The sequence below is a fragment of the Fusarium coffeatum genome (genome assembly GCF_003316985.1).
Source record: "Fusarium coffeatum strain FIESC_28 chromosome Unknown BRIP53273_contig_65, whole genome shotgun sequence".
Taxonomy (NCBI): Eukaryota; Fungi; Ascomycota; class Sordariomycetes; order Hypocreales; family Nectriaceae; genus Fusarium; species Fusarium coffeatum.
Window position 1 is genome coordinate 208,865 of NW_022157861.1, and position 15,404 is coordinate 224,268.

General features: G+C 48.3%; 6 protein-coding genes across 6 annotated transcripts; 3 read left to right on the forward strand and 3 right to left on the reverse strand.

Annotated features, from left to right (window-relative positions):
• Positions 1 to 236: 236 nt before the first annotated feature.
• FIESC28_03073 (uncharacterized protein) lies at positions 237 to 1,534 on the forward strand (the record flags this gene model as incomplete). Its single annotated transcript, XM_031157222.1, has 3 exons — positions 237 to 414; positions 482 to 600; positions 653 to 1,534. 3 exons carry the CDS (start codon positions 237 to 239, stop codon positions 1,532 to 1,534), a joined length of 1,179 nt encoding a protein of 392 aa, XP_031018764.1.
• A 1,272-nt stretch (positions 1,535 to 2,806) lies between these two features.
• Positions 2,807 to 4,343, forward strand: FIESC28_03074 (uncharacterized protein; the record flags this gene model as incomplete). Its single annotated transcript, XM_031157223.1, has 3 exons — positions 2,807 to 3,235; positions 3,290 to 3,864; positions 3,917 to 4,343. The coding sequence occupies 3 exons, from the start codon at positions 2,807 to 2,809 to the stop codon at positions 4,341 to 4,343; spliced, it is 1,431 nt and encodes a 476-aa protein (XP_031018765.1).
• A 1,127-nt stretch (positions 4,344 to 5,470) lies between these two features.
• On the reverse strand, positions 5,471 to 6,267 carry FIESC28_03075 (uncharacterized protein; the record flags this gene model as incomplete). The annotated part of the gene is made up of 4 exons (XM_031157224.1): positions 5,471 to 5,574; positions 5,628 to 5,816; positions 5,872 to 5,991; positions 6,054 to 6,267. 4 exons carry the CDS (start codon positions 6,265 to 6,267, stop codon positions 5,471 to 5,473), a joined length of 627 nt encoding a protein of 208 aa, XP_031018766.1.
• Positions 6,268 to 6,852: 585 nt separating this feature from the next.
• Positions 6,853 to 8,031, forward strand: FIESC28_03076 (uncharacterized protein; the record flags this gene model as incomplete). Its single annotated transcript, XM_031157225.1, has 1 exon — positions 6,853 to 8,031. The coding sequence occupies one exon, from the start codon at positions 6,853 to 6,855 to the stop codon at positions 8,029 to 8,031; it is 1,179 nt and encodes a 392-aa protein (XP_031018767.1).
• A 106-nt stretch (positions 8,032 to 8,137) lies between these two features.
• On the reverse strand, positions 8,138 to 9,798 carry FIESC28_03077 (uncharacterized protein; the record flags this gene model as incomplete). The annotated part of the gene is made up of 4 exons (XM_031157226.1): positions 8,138 to 8,750; positions 8,800 to 9,246; positions 9,295 to 9,489; positions 9,542 to 9,798. 4 exons carry the CDS (start codon positions 9,796 to 9,798, stop codon positions 8,138 to 8,140), a joined length of 1,512 nt encoding a protein of 503 aa, XP_031018768.1.
• Positions 9,799 to 10,342: 544 nt separating this feature from the next.
• FIESC28_03078 (uncharacterized protein) lies at positions 10,343 to 13,715 on the reverse strand (the record flags this gene model as incomplete). The annotated part of the gene is made up of 2 exons (XM_031157227.1): positions 10,343 to 13,411; positions 13,470 to 13,715. 2 exons carry the CDS (start codon positions 13,713 to 13,715, stop codon positions 10,343 to 10,345), a joined length of 3,315 nt encoding a protein of 1,104 aa, XP_031018769.1.
• Positions 13,716 to 15,404: the final 1,689 nt, after the last annotated feature.

The window sequence follows — 15,404 nt, forward strand, 5'->3', positions numbered from 1 at the left end:
TTAGCAAATGTTTGCTATAAGGAAGATCACAAGGATATCGGTCTAGTAAGATTGTATGAGAAAGCACGGTCGTTGACCCAGCAACGGATACACGTGACATGACGTGTGGGCACGGGAAAAGCCGCTAACAATACTGGCCCTGGCGTCTGGCTCGAGATGCCCGAAGTGAAGTGAAGAGAAGAGGTAGATATACAAGTTATACAGCTCTTTCGGAGCTCATATATCCAATCAGCAAAATGCGAGGCCAATTGCCGTTATCAAGAGCGGCACGAGGCCTGCGGCTGCGGGCATTGCCTTTATATACCTGCACTAGATCTCAGTGCAGGTCTATTCAGATCAACGCTGCGCCGAGCACTGAAGCGCCCAAAGTTGGTGGTGATGCTTTTGGAGCTCTTGAGACGAGGGATCCTGCGGGTATGAATGCGCCCACACCATTGGGTCATGATTGATAAGCTCTGATATCTGACGTTACGCTGTACAGATGCTCGATTCGAGGTCCTTGGCTCGCCATATTCCCTTCTATCTGTGACTCTATCGGCATCGCAGAAGCTCTATACTCGGCGGGGCACGTTGGTTGCTGTCGCCGGCAAGCCTGAGAATGTACGCAGCCACCAAGAAAAGTTATCAGCAGCATATCTAATAGACCATATAGGCCCAATCCACTCTCTCGATCCTCAACCCGATTACACGAGCCTTCCTTGGCGTTCCCTTCCTCTACCAGCGCATCTCAGCCACGACACCCATCACAGCCTTGATCTCGACCAAGTCTCCCACAACCACTTTCACAGTCCTACACCTCGATGGAACGACAGACTGGATGATCGCGCAAAGGAATGCGCTGTTGGCTTGGACAGGACATACTCTTTCACCCGCGGCCCGCATTCAGAGCAGCCTTACACTCGCTCACTGGGGTAACACCCTCTTAACAGGACGAGGTCTTGCGGCTCTATCGGCACCTGGACAGATCTACGAACTTACACTCAAGGAAGGCGAGGAGTTTGTAGCTCACCCTGGTAGTGTTGTCGCCTATTCCGTCAGCCGACACCCCCCTCAACCTTTCCGCTTCAAGAGCAATAGCCTACAACTCCAGATCCCCTCACTATCACGATGGATCTCAGAGCCAGAATGGGTAAAGACTGTTCGTAACTCCGAGGTCTGGAAATACCTGGCACGAGCCTACTACGGCTTGCGAACAGCGACCCGACGAACCATCTGGGGCGATCGCCTCTTCCTTCAGTTCCACGGACCTACAAAGATTCTCATGTCCAGCCGAGGCGTGCGAGCTTCAGATGTTCTCACCAACAAGCAAGTGAATGAGATCGCTGATTCTGAGCCTGGCGTTCTCTCTCAGGCCCTCGAGTCGAACAACAAGCCTAAGCTGACCGATGGTGCTGAGACTAAGCCCGCTGCTGTTAAAGCTATCGGACAGAAGACAGATGATGAGTCAGTGACTGGCATTCATGTCGCGAAAGTTGAGAAGGATGGTAAGGTCAAGTTTGAGGACAACAAGGAACTCAAGGAGTTTATCCGATGAACAAAAGCATGAAGAGAGAGACAGAATATGAGCGAGCGATGCAGCAGAGATGAAAAAAGAGGACAAGCAGATGAAGAAGTTTTATACAATGTTTGTTTTGTTATGTATGATTACATATATTATCTATCATAGAGCTGAAGCCTTTATGTATCAATATTCAGAAGTTCAAACAGCAGCCATTAATCCGCACCTAGCCTGCCAGGTTCATTGCTGGCATCAGTCTCTTCTGGCCTGTGTATATGATACCACATCTCCAGTTTATGAACTTGTGCTGAAGGTCAAGTTGGCAGTATTTTAGAACGACTAGAGATCTGTGTCTGACTAGACCATGGATTGGGGCATTCAAGGGATGAACGGGAAAGCATCTGGCGTCTCATAGATGGTATGTGTATATAAGATGAGGTGCTCAACAGGTCAAAGCAGGCTTGAGTGATTCATGCAGTCAGCGACCCTCACCAATAAGTATTTCTAAGCAGGGACAAAAATCCCTTGGAATACTGTAAGACAGCAGCACCCATGCAGAAGATCTTCCCTAGAAGATTATCCTGTGTCTCAACTATTGGATGGTCTCGTTCCCTGTCACTCTTTAGGTTAGGCACTTCGCGACTCGGCCTCTTCTTAAGTCCACAGGGTTGAAGTGGGATGCAGGATTCTGGTTGCATTATTCAGCCCAGATAACAAATGATCCGACTGCTTCATGAGGATGCGAACTTTCATTGGAAGAGTTACACACATGCAATCTCACTTTATGGAACAAGAATACAGCAAAAAACGGAAGCCGAAGACATTGAACACTTTAACCCGTGTCCTCGGCTGTAATAAAACAGCGATCATGTTAAGACCGAGCGACTATATGTACAGACTAGGCTAGGCTACGGATTTATGTTCCGGCCAGACAGAAACCCGATCTATAGGCCGCTCGTGATTTAATAGACCGAGATCTAGACATGCACCTTTTGTAGATTCCCAGGGTTTCAGCAAGTAGTGTAGGTAGTATTGGAGGATGGGTGCATACCCCACTAGGACCTGAGAGACAAGATCAGATATGAGCGAATGACTAGGGTACATCTGATTGATATATAGATGGAGGTGATGGCAATTTCATGGTTCCTCGTAACATCGATGAACAGTGACTTGATATCAGTGCATCGTTCACTGCATCGACAGTGACAGACTGGCTACTGCCTATCACTCCCAACCAAAGATAAATATCACGAAATCTTTTCTTCCCATACAATTTTGTAATAATCAATCCTCCTACACAACCAAATCATGGCTCGGTCAACGAAATCTTCGTCCTCGGACACAATCAACGACAGGACAATCCAACCAGTAACATCAACAGATCCAGAGAAACAAAGTCGACAGCCGACAGCCAAAACTGAAGCAAACATTCACCCAGAGCCTATCAATGCTGTCGAAGCAGATCTCGAGCGTGGTGACGATGAGAAGAAACAGCAACAGCCCCCTGCAGGTCCTCCACCTGGAATGGCCCCGGCAGATTTCCCTGATGGAGGACTTGAGGCCTGGCTTGTCGTCTTTGGAGGTTGGTGTGCTCTGTTCTGTACATTCGGACTCGTGAACTGTGTTGGCGTCTTTCAGAAATACTACGTTTCTGGGCCACTTAGAGACCACGACAGTTCTGCCGTTAGCTGGATTATGTCTGTCGAGGTGTTCTTCATGGTATTTTGCAGTGCTATTGTACGTATAATCTGCTCCCTCCTCGATGAAATTGCACCCCACTGACTTGTATAGTTTGGTCGTCTGTTTGATACCTATGGCCCCAAGTATCTCCTATGGTGTGGCACTCTCGCATACGTCTTCGGTCTCATGATGGTGTCCTTGTCAAAAGAATACTACCAGTTCTTCCTCGCACAGTCCATCGTCGCATCCATTGGATCCAGCGCTGTCTTCAACGCCTCCATGTCTTCACTGGTCACTTGGTTCTTCAGAAGGCGTGCAGCTGCTTTCGGTATCATGGTCTCGGGATCGTCTCTCGGAGGTGTCGTTCTCCCAATCATGATGGACAAAATGATCAACAGCGTAGGCTTTCCCTGGATGATGCGCACGATGGCTTTCATGTTCCTCGTTCTGCTGGGTATTGCTTGCTTCACTGTCAAGTCTCGTCTGCCTCCTCGCCCCAAGCCTTTCGTCTTCATGGAATACATCAGCGGTCTTCGAGAGATCCCTATCCTCATCACTGTCATTGGTTTCTTCCTCTTTATGTGGGGAATGTTTCTTCCTTTCAACTATGTCCTGCTTCAGGCGCAGGCTGCAGGCATGTCTGAATCGTTAATCCCTTATCTGTTGCCCATCCTCAATGCTGTCAGGTAAGTCGTGCCAGAGCAAGTAACGTTGGCTAGCATACTAACACGATCTCAGCATCTTGGGTCGTATCATCCCAGGCATCATCGCCGACAAGCTTGGTCGATACAACGTCATGATCGCCATCACATTCATCTCTGCTCTTTTCTGCTTGTGTGTTTGGATTCCAGTGAAAAACACAGCCGGCATCGTTGTCTTCGCCGTGATCTTTGGTTTCTCCTCGGGCGGATACATCAGTCTTGTTCCAACTCTTATCGCCCAGCTGTCCGATATTCGCCAAATTGGTACTCGTGTTGGCACAGCGTTTGCCATTGCATCTTTCGGTGCTCTGACGGGAAGCCCTATTGGAGGTGCGATCGTATCCGCACAGGACGGCGACTATCTTGGTCTGCAGCTTTTCTCTGGCTGCTCTATGCTGGCCGGCTGCATCGCCTTTGTTTGTGCACGTTATGTGCAGGTTGGTTTCAAGCTTGTCAAGGTTTGAGCCATGCGCCTTAGAAGCCACTTCTGGATCCATTATCAGGTGCATTTCGGTGGAAAAACATGGGCTGGCAGATTGCTTAAAAGATCCGGCACAGTGAGACGACAGTTTGTATTGAGTTTTGACACAAGAAAAGCTTTGCCTACATAAAAACGATACCCAGGTGCGCGGCATAGAATAGGGATAATATGGATATAATCAACGGGAAAAAAGTGTAGGGAAAACGTTTGATTGAGACGAGAGCCCTCGCCGAGATGAGATATATATGGCAGAGGATACTTCCAGAACATTACTACGAGACCCTAATCTTTGATGAATTAGCCAAATGTCGAAGAAGATTGAAAAACAATATGAATAATTTTAAGGGTTTCTCAGACTATAGATAGAACTTGTGTGATTGTTTAATCATTAAGATCATAAACAGCCTCTGAAGCTAGGTATCATCATTGAAGGGGATCGAGGGGCGAAGAGAAGAGGAGATATACATACAGCATATGTTAGTACACGAGGCGTCGTGAGAGGAACGTCAAATCTATAAGTCTAAGCAATGTTAGTATTGCTCGTAAAAGTGATTACCAAAGATGATGTAGGTATACGTTTGGGGCTCAGAACATAGATAGAACTTGGGTGAATGTTTAATCATTAAGATCATAAACAGCCTCTGAAAGCGATGTATCATCATAGCGAAGGGAGGGTGAGAAAAAAGATGAGTGTCACATACCATGAACAGTCGTATTATAGCGTATTGTGCAACAAAGTGGCATAAAGTTACAGAAATCTAAACACAATCAGTGAACATATTCCTGCATAGTCATCAAATCGTATTGTTGAAAGGGATTATGCTCAGGATAAAGATAGAACGGTGAGTGTTAGAATCATTAAAGATCATAAACAGCCTCTGAAGCTAGTGTATCATCATTGTAGATAGAGGGATGGTATAGGGAATGAAAGTGTCAGTGAAAACTTACCTCATGAAAGAAACCTAACTGCCCGAGCGTGAGATGGCACAGTCCAGAGCTTCACATGGAAACAAAACAAAACTCCAATTCTCTAGTGTAGCATCTCTTCCTCGCCCAGAAGAGTTATGTACAGTCGCTCCCGTCCCGTTCGCCCGCTTGTCGTTAAGTGCTTTATTGGCTACCCTCGACAGTCGCCTTGATGGGGTTGATCTCAACTCCGTACTTCTGGCTAAGTCGCTCCACCCTTCGCTCATCGTATCCAGGAGGTCGAATGCCTATGTTGATGTGAGATATTGCACGGGGAGGATAGACACGATGCGCGACTTACCTCGGCCCTCACCAATTTCTGAAATGGTCTGCTCAATAGGCAGTCGAGTGGATCGTCGGACGATCTCCTTGCGCTCGAACTCATCGCCCTCTCGCTTGAAAGAGTCGTATCGGCCACCGAGGTAGTGGAACATACCCTGGAAGACGGCAAGACCACTACCAAGACCCATGACGACAGGCATTCGTTTCGCTGTAGCTTGTCAGACAGAATTCGTTTTTTCATCGAGCCGTGTATCATCTCATACTGGGAAGACCGAGGACAGCGCCCAGGGCAAAGCCACCAAGGGCAGCGGAGAAGGAATCTTCCTTTTCGCGGAGGTTCATTGAGGTTCGCGAAACAAAGACATATGCGGCGGGGGCGGCGGCTAGACAGGATAATCAGTACTGCAAAGACCTCAATTGATCTGTCCCAGCAGGTTTATCATACCTCCGAGACCAATTATGGCAGAGCCGCGGGTGAAGACGCTCAGAATGCCGACATTGTGCTTGGCCATAGCATTCTTGACGGAAGAGAGGAAGAGACCACTGAGACCACCAACTACACCAGCCTTTGTAGTGTCGTTAAGGACATCATAAGGCTTGAAATAGGTGGCAGGCTTCTTGTGAAGCGCCACATTCGCGCTCGACGGGGGGTGCTCCATGGCGATTGCGATAGCTAAGAGGGAGGAGTTGGGAGCTTTTATGTCTTGGGCCTGAGGTTGAAGCCGAGCTTGGTATGGAAACTACAGGATTGCGAGCCTCCACCGCAACACGTGACGTTGGTCATTCAATTGCCTTGTTTTCATTGGTTCATGTAACCTCGACGAAATTCGGAAGCTTGCTCGGTACGTACCTATCTTTCAATACTCCCAGGTGGGTAACAGAAGAATTATCCTCTAAGGCTTAGGCTACCATAATAAAGTAAGTCTAAGTTAGCATAAAGTGACTAAATTATTTCGTCCTTGTGCCTGAGGTGCCCCACCACTGTTTGGAGACTCAAGCTTGTAAGAAAAATCCGCTCCATAGATAGTATGAGCTTGACAGGATATTCTTTGGTTTAAGCTTCATATCCTCAAAATCATTCAATTGGGGCCAATTCCTTAAGTTCTTTTTCATTTCATTTTATAGTTTAATTTGAAGGTCTTTGAGAATAACGCCATCGCGAATCTGCGCTCTCAAGCACAACGGCAACAAGGCACCTCTTACACAGTTTGATTTAGACGCATCAACCTCAACTTATCCTAAAAATGACGGAAGAATCGCGACAGCCATCAGATAACGCCGATATTGAGAAGACGAAGAGTTCTGAGGGCAATGAAAAGGTTCAAGTCCAGCAAAATACTGGCTCAGGCTCTACCGTTCCTCAAAAACGACCTGCTGAGGATGAGCCTGCTCAGCCCATGTCCAAGAACGCACTCAAGCGCCTGAGGAAGCAGCAACAATGGGAAGCTGGCAAGGAAGATCGCAAGCAGAAGCGAAGAGATAGCCGAATTGCTCGCAAAGTTCGCAAGCGTGAGGAGAGAGACGCACTCATTGCACAGGGCATAGACCCTTACGCCAATAAGCAACAGAAGCCGCCTTCTGTGGACGTTCCCGTCTCACTCATCTTTGATTGTGATTTCGAGCAGTACATGCGCGAGAAGGAAATCATTTCACTCGGCAGTCAGATCACCAGATCGTATTCGGAGAACAAGAATGCGAGGTATCGCACTAATATTTACGTCTCCAACTGGACTGGAAAGCTAGCCGAGCGTTTCCACCAGATTCTCGACGACAAGCACAAGAACTGGAAGGGCATCGATTTTGTGGAAGGAGACTTTATCGAGTGCGCGGAGAAGGCCCGTGAGAAGATGAAGGTTGACCAAATGATCGAGCCTCTTCAGCGAAGTCTCACAGAAAAGAGCCCCTGGACCAGGGACGAGAAGGATCCTCTCCCTCTCCCCGATCCTGAGCCTGAGCCTCGTCCTGAGTATAACGACATTGTCTACCTATCCTCGGACTCACCTTACACACTTGAGCGTCTGGAGCCCAACACAAGCTATGTCATCGGTGGCCTAGTTGACAAGAACCGGGAAAAGGGGTTGTGCTACAAGCGAGCGAGGGCGCGTGGTATCCGAACGGCTCGGCTGCCCATCGGTCAGTACATGGTGATGCAGAGCCGAGCGGTTCTTACAACAAACCATGTCGTCGAGATCATGCTCAAGTGGCTCGAATACGAAAACTGGGGCGAGGCATTCATGAGCGTTATTCCCAAGCGCAAAGGAGGTCAATTGAAACAGCAAGAAGACGCTTCAGGCGAGACACAAGAAGCCGAGGATGCTGAGGTTGAGGAGCTCGAGGAGGAGAATGAGGAGATCAGGGATCCTGATGCTGAAGAGGCTTCCTCTGAACAAAGTACACCTGAGGTTGAGGTTGCTTCAAAGTAAATATATCCTCTGTACTAATGCCATACTGCGCCAGCCAAGTCTAAATCCAAATTTCAAGTCCAACACATTTACACTGTTCATAAGTCCATCCCATTTCATACAATGTCTAAAATTCCATGCTTTCCTCGTCTCTCTCCCGCTTAACCTTTACGTCCTTCTCGTCCTTCATCAGCCCGTTGACAAAATGTCTAAACTGGTCGATATAGGGCTTCAGGCTTGTCTTTTCCCAATCGGCCAGGCCCTTACTATTTTCTTCCTCTTCGCTCTTCCAAGAGTCAATTTCTGCTAGGAGACCCTGCACCGTAGGCACGCTAAGGGGGTCAAAGTCCTCAAGGTTCTTTGTGTTGATAGGCACACAGACACGGCCGGTACCGGGATGCACAACAAAAGGACTCTTGAGCAAATGGTTGAGCTTCTTGCTGACTTCGATATCGAGTCGAGGGTAGGTATACTCCAGGACAATATCCTGTTTGGCTTCGAGAAGTTGCCTGGCATCGAGGTTCTTGCTGGCGCCCGACTTTGCCAAGGCGTCAATGTCTGCCCATTTTGAAGTCGAGGCACGTCCTGGGGCAGCATCCCATTTCTTCCGCAGTGACTCGTTGAGGTTCTGGTTTGGCAAAAGCTGTAAAAGCTTCTCAGACTGTTCGGGTGAGGCCCAGGGGTCTTGAACCTCAAGAACGTCTTCTTGGAAGTGAGTCTTGAGGATCTCCAAACTTCGTCTAGGTGATATTAGTATTTTAATATGTCAGATAGAATGTGGGAACTTACGCAAGATGAGGATGCAATGGTCGCCTCACGTTGACCTTCTTTCCACTCTGTGCACCTCCCCTGACCACCTCAAGATAGCCAGCAATTGCCCTTCTCTTCTGATCGTCCATACTACGGACCTTCTTATCGCAAACCCAGGCGTGAGCACCACGTCGACCTGAGTACACCCACATAATGTGCTTGAAGCCGAAGTCTTCTCTCAGCGCTACATCGACCACTTTAATAGCCATAGTCATGAATTGCCAGCACTTGTTGCAGATATTCGCCTTGTCACAGCATGTTCGGATGTCGTCGTAATCTGTCAAATCAATATCGAAACACAATTCCTTTGCAAGAGGTTTAAAGGCGGATGAGTTTCGCAGTGTCTTTCGGTCGCGAGGGTTGGTTGTGTAAACGGGGCCGATTTCGAAACGGGAAGGCATCAATCGAAGAACATCTTTTCGGAGCCTGAACATTGTAAGTATTTGTAATGCTATGTCCAAGTATATTACTTACGTATCGGCGGTAGGAAAAGATTGGTATCGGAGGTAGGCCTCGTTCTGTAGAGTGAAGGCAAACTCTCGGTTGCCAAAGTCGTTCGTTGGTGTAGGGCTGTGGTTGAGCCATTGAAATAGGTATCGCCAGGGGAATAATCGCTGGTAGAAACTTCTCATAACCTCCGGGTCTGAAGCCTTCAGCGACATCGCATCACTACAACCAGTTAGTTACTCTGCAAGCTTTAAGCTCCTGTACCGTTGCTTACAATAGGGGAGCAACAGGCGAACTGGGCTGAATAGCCGCAGAACTTGCAGGAAACTCATCGTCCGAGTCAACATCATCGAACAAATCCTCGAGCTGCTTAATATCCTTCTTCACATCCTCTGATTCCGTCATCTTGGCATCGGCCTCTGGCGCATTGGGGGTCTCGTCCAGGATTCCATTCTCCTCCTCCATCGGTTCGTCCTTAACGTTTCTTGGGGATGACATGGCTTCGGCTCCAGCTTCGACAGAATGGGGCATTTTTATCTTAATCAAGATGAGTTGTACGCACGACCAATGCCTCGGCCGTTGTATAATTTTGAAGTTGTCGCCGGTCACTGGTTGTCGCAGTGATGGAATAGGAAGATTAGAGTAGCGGGACGTGGGGTGGGACGCGTTGAGCGCGTCTCTTCGCGTAAAGAGATTTCCACTTTGGGTAATTAAGATACGTACCTCTTCTTCCACCACTTCGTTCATTTCACTTACACCAAGGTGCTAACCGACCTTCTTATCATGTATTATTGACATGCGCTCAATTACTTAACTTTGCTACTGACACAAGCACTTATAAGACGAGAGTATCGAACAGACTGCTGAAAACAGTGTTGTCTTCACTTGCTTGTGTCCCTGGTATCGAGACACTTCACATAAAAGAAAACGGGTTCTGGAGGGTTGAGTAGTAATCAAATATATCCAGAACAGTAAATAAAAATATACTTTTAGTTTATCGTCATATTAGAACCAGATCCATATCTACGCTCATGGGTATTATCTAAAGTATTCACCACTCTAGCATTGTCGTATCTTACTCCACCTCTTCGATCTTCCTAATCATATCACCACCAATTCTTGAAATCTCTGCTAACACAGCTTTTCGGTTCACCACCACAACATCGTCGTCCTCACCCGCGACCTTGTGGAAGTTGTAAGGTAGACCTGCTCGGAACTTCTGCTGCTGAAGCTTTGGGTTCCAGATAGCACCAATAACAGCATCGTCCTCTTCACCGTTGTTAGTTCCCCTGAAGAACACAAGTGTATCCTCGTAGATGCGCTGCAGCTCTTGCATAAAGATTTCGACAGGGTGAGCGCGGATGGGGAGAGGTGCGCGACCTGTTCTATCATCAAGGTTCTTGAACTGGGAACGGCGGTGGGCAGAAGGATCGCAGGCTGCCTCTCGAAGGATAGAGCGGATGGCCTTGCGAGAAAGGTGGAAGAGAACATCGTAGTCTTCGAGAGATGTTTCAAAGAGCTCAATCGCATCGATGCCGTAGCCACTGTCTTTGACAACCTTGCAAGCAGCCTTGGCCAATCGAGTCATGCGCGAAGCAATGAGCTTGGAAGGGCCATTGCGAGTGTACGCCAGACCAGACGTATCGACCGAAGTGGCAACAAACATAACAGTATGGTTCATGTTAGGGTCCTTTTTACGCCAACCCTCAAGCTCTTTGCGGATGTTGTGGCGATCATCGTCCGTCAACTCCTCAGCTGAGTCGACAATCAAGGGCTCATCGCGCCAGTCCCAGCGGGACAGGAAGGTCAGGACGCGCAAGAAACCAGTTGAAGCACTTGTGGGTGCACGCCAAGGGTAGGGTTGTAGAAAGACACTCAGGACAAAGAGCTCAATAAGCTCTTCGCTAATGTGACTTGAGAGCTTGTGGGCGTTGAACCAATGCTTGACCAAGCGAATGGTCTGGGACAGAGGGTGTAGTCTTGTGCAGAAGGTTGCAATAGTTTGTGTATGAATTGGCAGGGTCTCAAAGAGCCACTTGGTTCTGGCGAGTGCTGCTTCAGAGTCCTCACGGATACGAGGATCAAGAGTCTTATTCTTGATCTGTCTCTCAAGCAATATGTCCTCTAGGTCGGCGTGGATCCTTAATCGGAATGCTGCACCGGTATCATACACGATATCGAGGTAAGCCAAGTTCTCGATTCCGATCTCCTTGTTTTCTCGGCCAAGGTGGGTTGTGATGTTCTCCTTGGTCGCTTTGAGTCGTCTGTCGAAATCAAGCAGAAACTCGATCTTGGTCTCCTGGATGGCGACCAAGTTCTCCGGCCATCGACCCGAGGCCTCGAAGTAGAGATTGACATCTATAGGCTCGATGGTGCCTGTGTGGAAGCCGGGTCTAGGAGCATCAACCGAAGCATATCTGGCAGCTGGCGATACTGCCGCGAGTTGTCGGATCTGCAATGGAAGGTCTTCAAGATTTCGGATGTCGTATTCGAGAGTTTGGAAAGCTCGGCGGGCAGCGTCAAAAGCCTCCTTATCCATATGTGTGAAGGTGACGATGTTGGAGAAGCCCGCACCATAGGCAGTGATTGCTCCGCTCTCGACCTTGAGGTGTCGTTTCAACGTGTGTTCAGCAATCTCTTCGCAAATCTGGAATGGCACTTTGCTTGACCACTCGACACACTCGAGAATACTTCCGTCCTTGAAGCGACGCAACTCAGCCTTCTCACCCCAGAATCGTCGGAACTTTGCTGCTTCCTCTTGTTCCTCAGCGGCAGGACCATGCTCCATTTGACGAGCCATCTGGGCAAACTCAAACATAACACCAAACTGAACCTTGCCAGCATCTGAGGACGGTGCAGAGCCCAGTTTCCATCCTGCCTTTGAAGGCAACTGGAAGTGCACAAGATGAGATCGGTTACCAAACGCCTTCGCGAGTACCTTGTGGGCTTCCAAGCTGAATTCCCAAGCCGCTCCCCTGCGGTCGGGAGAGTCTGAGGGCTTCACATACTGACTCTTGACCTCGAAAATGGCGTCGAATGTTTGAAGAGGCGCATCTGACTTGATGATGAAAGTCGGGGCAAACTTGTCGGCGGCTTCGTCGGCGAGGTTGTCGGTAGTAGATTTGGCGTGCATCTGAAGGAGGCTGGCAGACCAGGGGTTCATCTTGTAGAGCACATTGAGTTCTCGGATGGGATCGTACATAACAGGGCCAGCTTCTTTGACGGTATCGGCGTTGATCTTCGAGGAACCAAACACAAATGGCTTTTCGTTGAAGTCGGTGGTTGAGAGGAATTGCACGGCAGCCTTGAAGAGTTCGGTACTGCTGAGAGAGTTGGAAAGCATTGCCTGGCCATTACGTCCACCCATCTGGAGCAACAGGGCGATCATGACAGACCATTCGAAGTGACCAAAACCACCTTGCGACACAGAACTGCCAAAGCCCCTCTGTTGCAGCCAGATTCTTCCCAGGACACAGGCATCAGTCAAAGCTGGACATTCATTCTTGGCGTGTGTAAGGACGCGCAAGTAAGAAATGAAAGCCTCCTCAGCCTTCAGAGTAGAGTTGTAGAAAGGGGTGCCGGACTTTGTTTTCTTGTCGTCGGTCTCTCCACTTCGGTTGTTGTTGGAGGTGGGAAGCAACTTGGTCTTGGGGAAGAGACCCTCAGGCGCGCAGGGGATGAGTCGAATAGTATACGGGGACTTGGCGACCTTTGCCTTCTTCTTGGATGGCTTTCCCTTAGTGTCCTTGTTATCCTCGTCATCCTCTTCGGGCTTAGGTCGAAGTGCGAGCACAGGCAGAAGGGGGTTCTCGTTAAGGTATTCGAAACCGATGTCCATCGAATCTTCCAACTCTTTCTTGACGCTGGCGGCGATGTAGGCGATATAGTAGGCTCTTCGGTAAAAGTATCGCATGCTTGTAAAGTCCTTCTCCTGGAACATGGTCTTGGGCATTTGGACTACCATATCAATTCCGAAATGCGCCTGGGACTTGATCATGGTCTTAGCAACGTAACTGCCGACGACGTTGTACGAAGCTGGCTTCTCGAAAGATAGCTTGTAGGGCGCATCTTTTGCGGGCTTCGGATCGGGGTAGGGAATGACGATGCGATGCTTCTTCTCAAAGCGGGTGGTGACTTGGGTGATCTTAAAATTTTGTTAGTCTTTTTGAAGAGGCGACGGCTTTTGGCAGGATAGAACAAACAAGTTCAGGGCCATGGGGTTCCGCAGTATCGATGGCCTCCTTCAGTTTGTGCAGATTTTCATCGACTCCCTTCAATGCCTTTCCATAGTCGAGTTTGGCTTCCTTGAGCAGCTCGTCGGTTTGGAGCACGAATGTGCTAGCGGTTGAGACACGGGCAGAGCTACGAGCCTCAAAATCGATAAGAGCATCATGTCTTAGTCCAGACCCAGCATGGTCGATTTTGCGGCGTTTCGAACTTGACTCCATGACGACCGAACGTGTTGCGCCAGTTGTGAGAATGGCGGAAATTGTCGTCGTTTCGGAGGGTCCTTGTTGGTGAACCTGTCGCTATTGTTTGGCTTGACCTGGGATGGTAACTAATTTTTTTTCTGCAACCGTTGGATCTGCGGGGCGATAAGATCCTTATCGCTGACGGTACGTACCTACCGAGCAAGTCTGTGCAGCTTCCATCAGTTCGTCTGGGCTGCAAGGGTCTGTGTTAAAAAGCTCATGTTGCAGAATTATTTTCTTGTTCTCTTATACAATTGATTCAATTATTTCTTATCACTGTATGTAAATTGATCTTCTTTATGAAGTCCAAGGGGTGATATCAATCAATTGAGGTTGGACTTTGCAACCTCGGTATGGTGAAATTGAGGTCTGAACTCGCAGCCAGATGGAACGGATATAAGATCAAAAGCTCCAGCTTGTTCGTGTCATGATCACGATCTTTCTCTCCTTCTCTCCCTCAAGAATTGCCCTCCTGAAATATGGAGCCGATCATTGCACCATCTTCTTTGAAAAAGGTTCACGCCAGATCTTCCTTGCACAAAGATTATGCAGCTACTACAGCACGAGCATGTGGGAACTTGTTCAGGCGATCGCTAGATAAATATGAACTCCTTGCTTTGATAAAACCCGCCAAATAGAGCCGCCTTGCAGAACGCTCAAGCCAGTTCAGGTCTCGTCCAATAGATGCATACCCTTGATATGGATCCATCAGCATTAGCCTACTTCAACTTCAACCACCTCTATCCAACCTCATACTTCACCCTTTATTGCTGTGCAGTGCATTAGTTTCATCCTGCCATGCTTGCGATCGGTGATCGTCAACCAAAGTCTCTTTGTGCCGGAAAGTAAGACAAGTCAAACGTGAATCCACGCACTAAATCACTCTGGACTATGTGTGTAAATTAAGAAACGCACGCTACTGAGACAAATGTTTGATGATGGACCGTTCAGCCGTGGGATATCGGGTTGTTTACCATTCCAGCCCAAACTCTGAATACCAGGAATACACAATTAGGGTCCTGAATATCAACTTTTTTTTGTTTTCACCAGACACGCGTGTTCATGATGATGGACATCAGATCGAGACAGCTCTTGGGCTCTCTGAGTCTCTACTGCATTAGCCTTGCACAACTAGAACCCCTACCTTGCTGCAGGTTTCTACCGCCCTTGACGTCTTTAGCCGTTTTGAGTTGTCGATTGGTTCCTTGACGTAACACCAGAAAAAGGCCCCGTCTAGTGTTTGTTTTGTTTTGTTGATGTTCTGAATGTCTTGCCTCTCCTTACCTTAACCTCCATACCACTTAGCCCAAGTTGGCCTGGCAAGCCCCAGATAGAACCAACGCCAAGTTCTGTGCTCTCAGTCTCGGATCATTGCTTTTTGAGTGTTTTATGGCTTATGCACATTGAGGCACGCAGCATGTAAGGGAAGTCTGCCTTTTGCGGTTCCAGGAGATTGCCTCCTCTTTATCTGAAAGGCGGTTATAAGAGCAAGGGAATCCATGTCTGCCATCCGATGGCTTGCTTGATTGTTTGCTTGCTCATGCAAACCATATAATATCAACCACCTGGTCTACCATTAATAATCTGTTCCTAGCCGTTGTCGACTTGTATTGTCGTTTCCGATTCACTTTCGACATCTTTTCCTTTTGTTAGACTGTTGCCTCA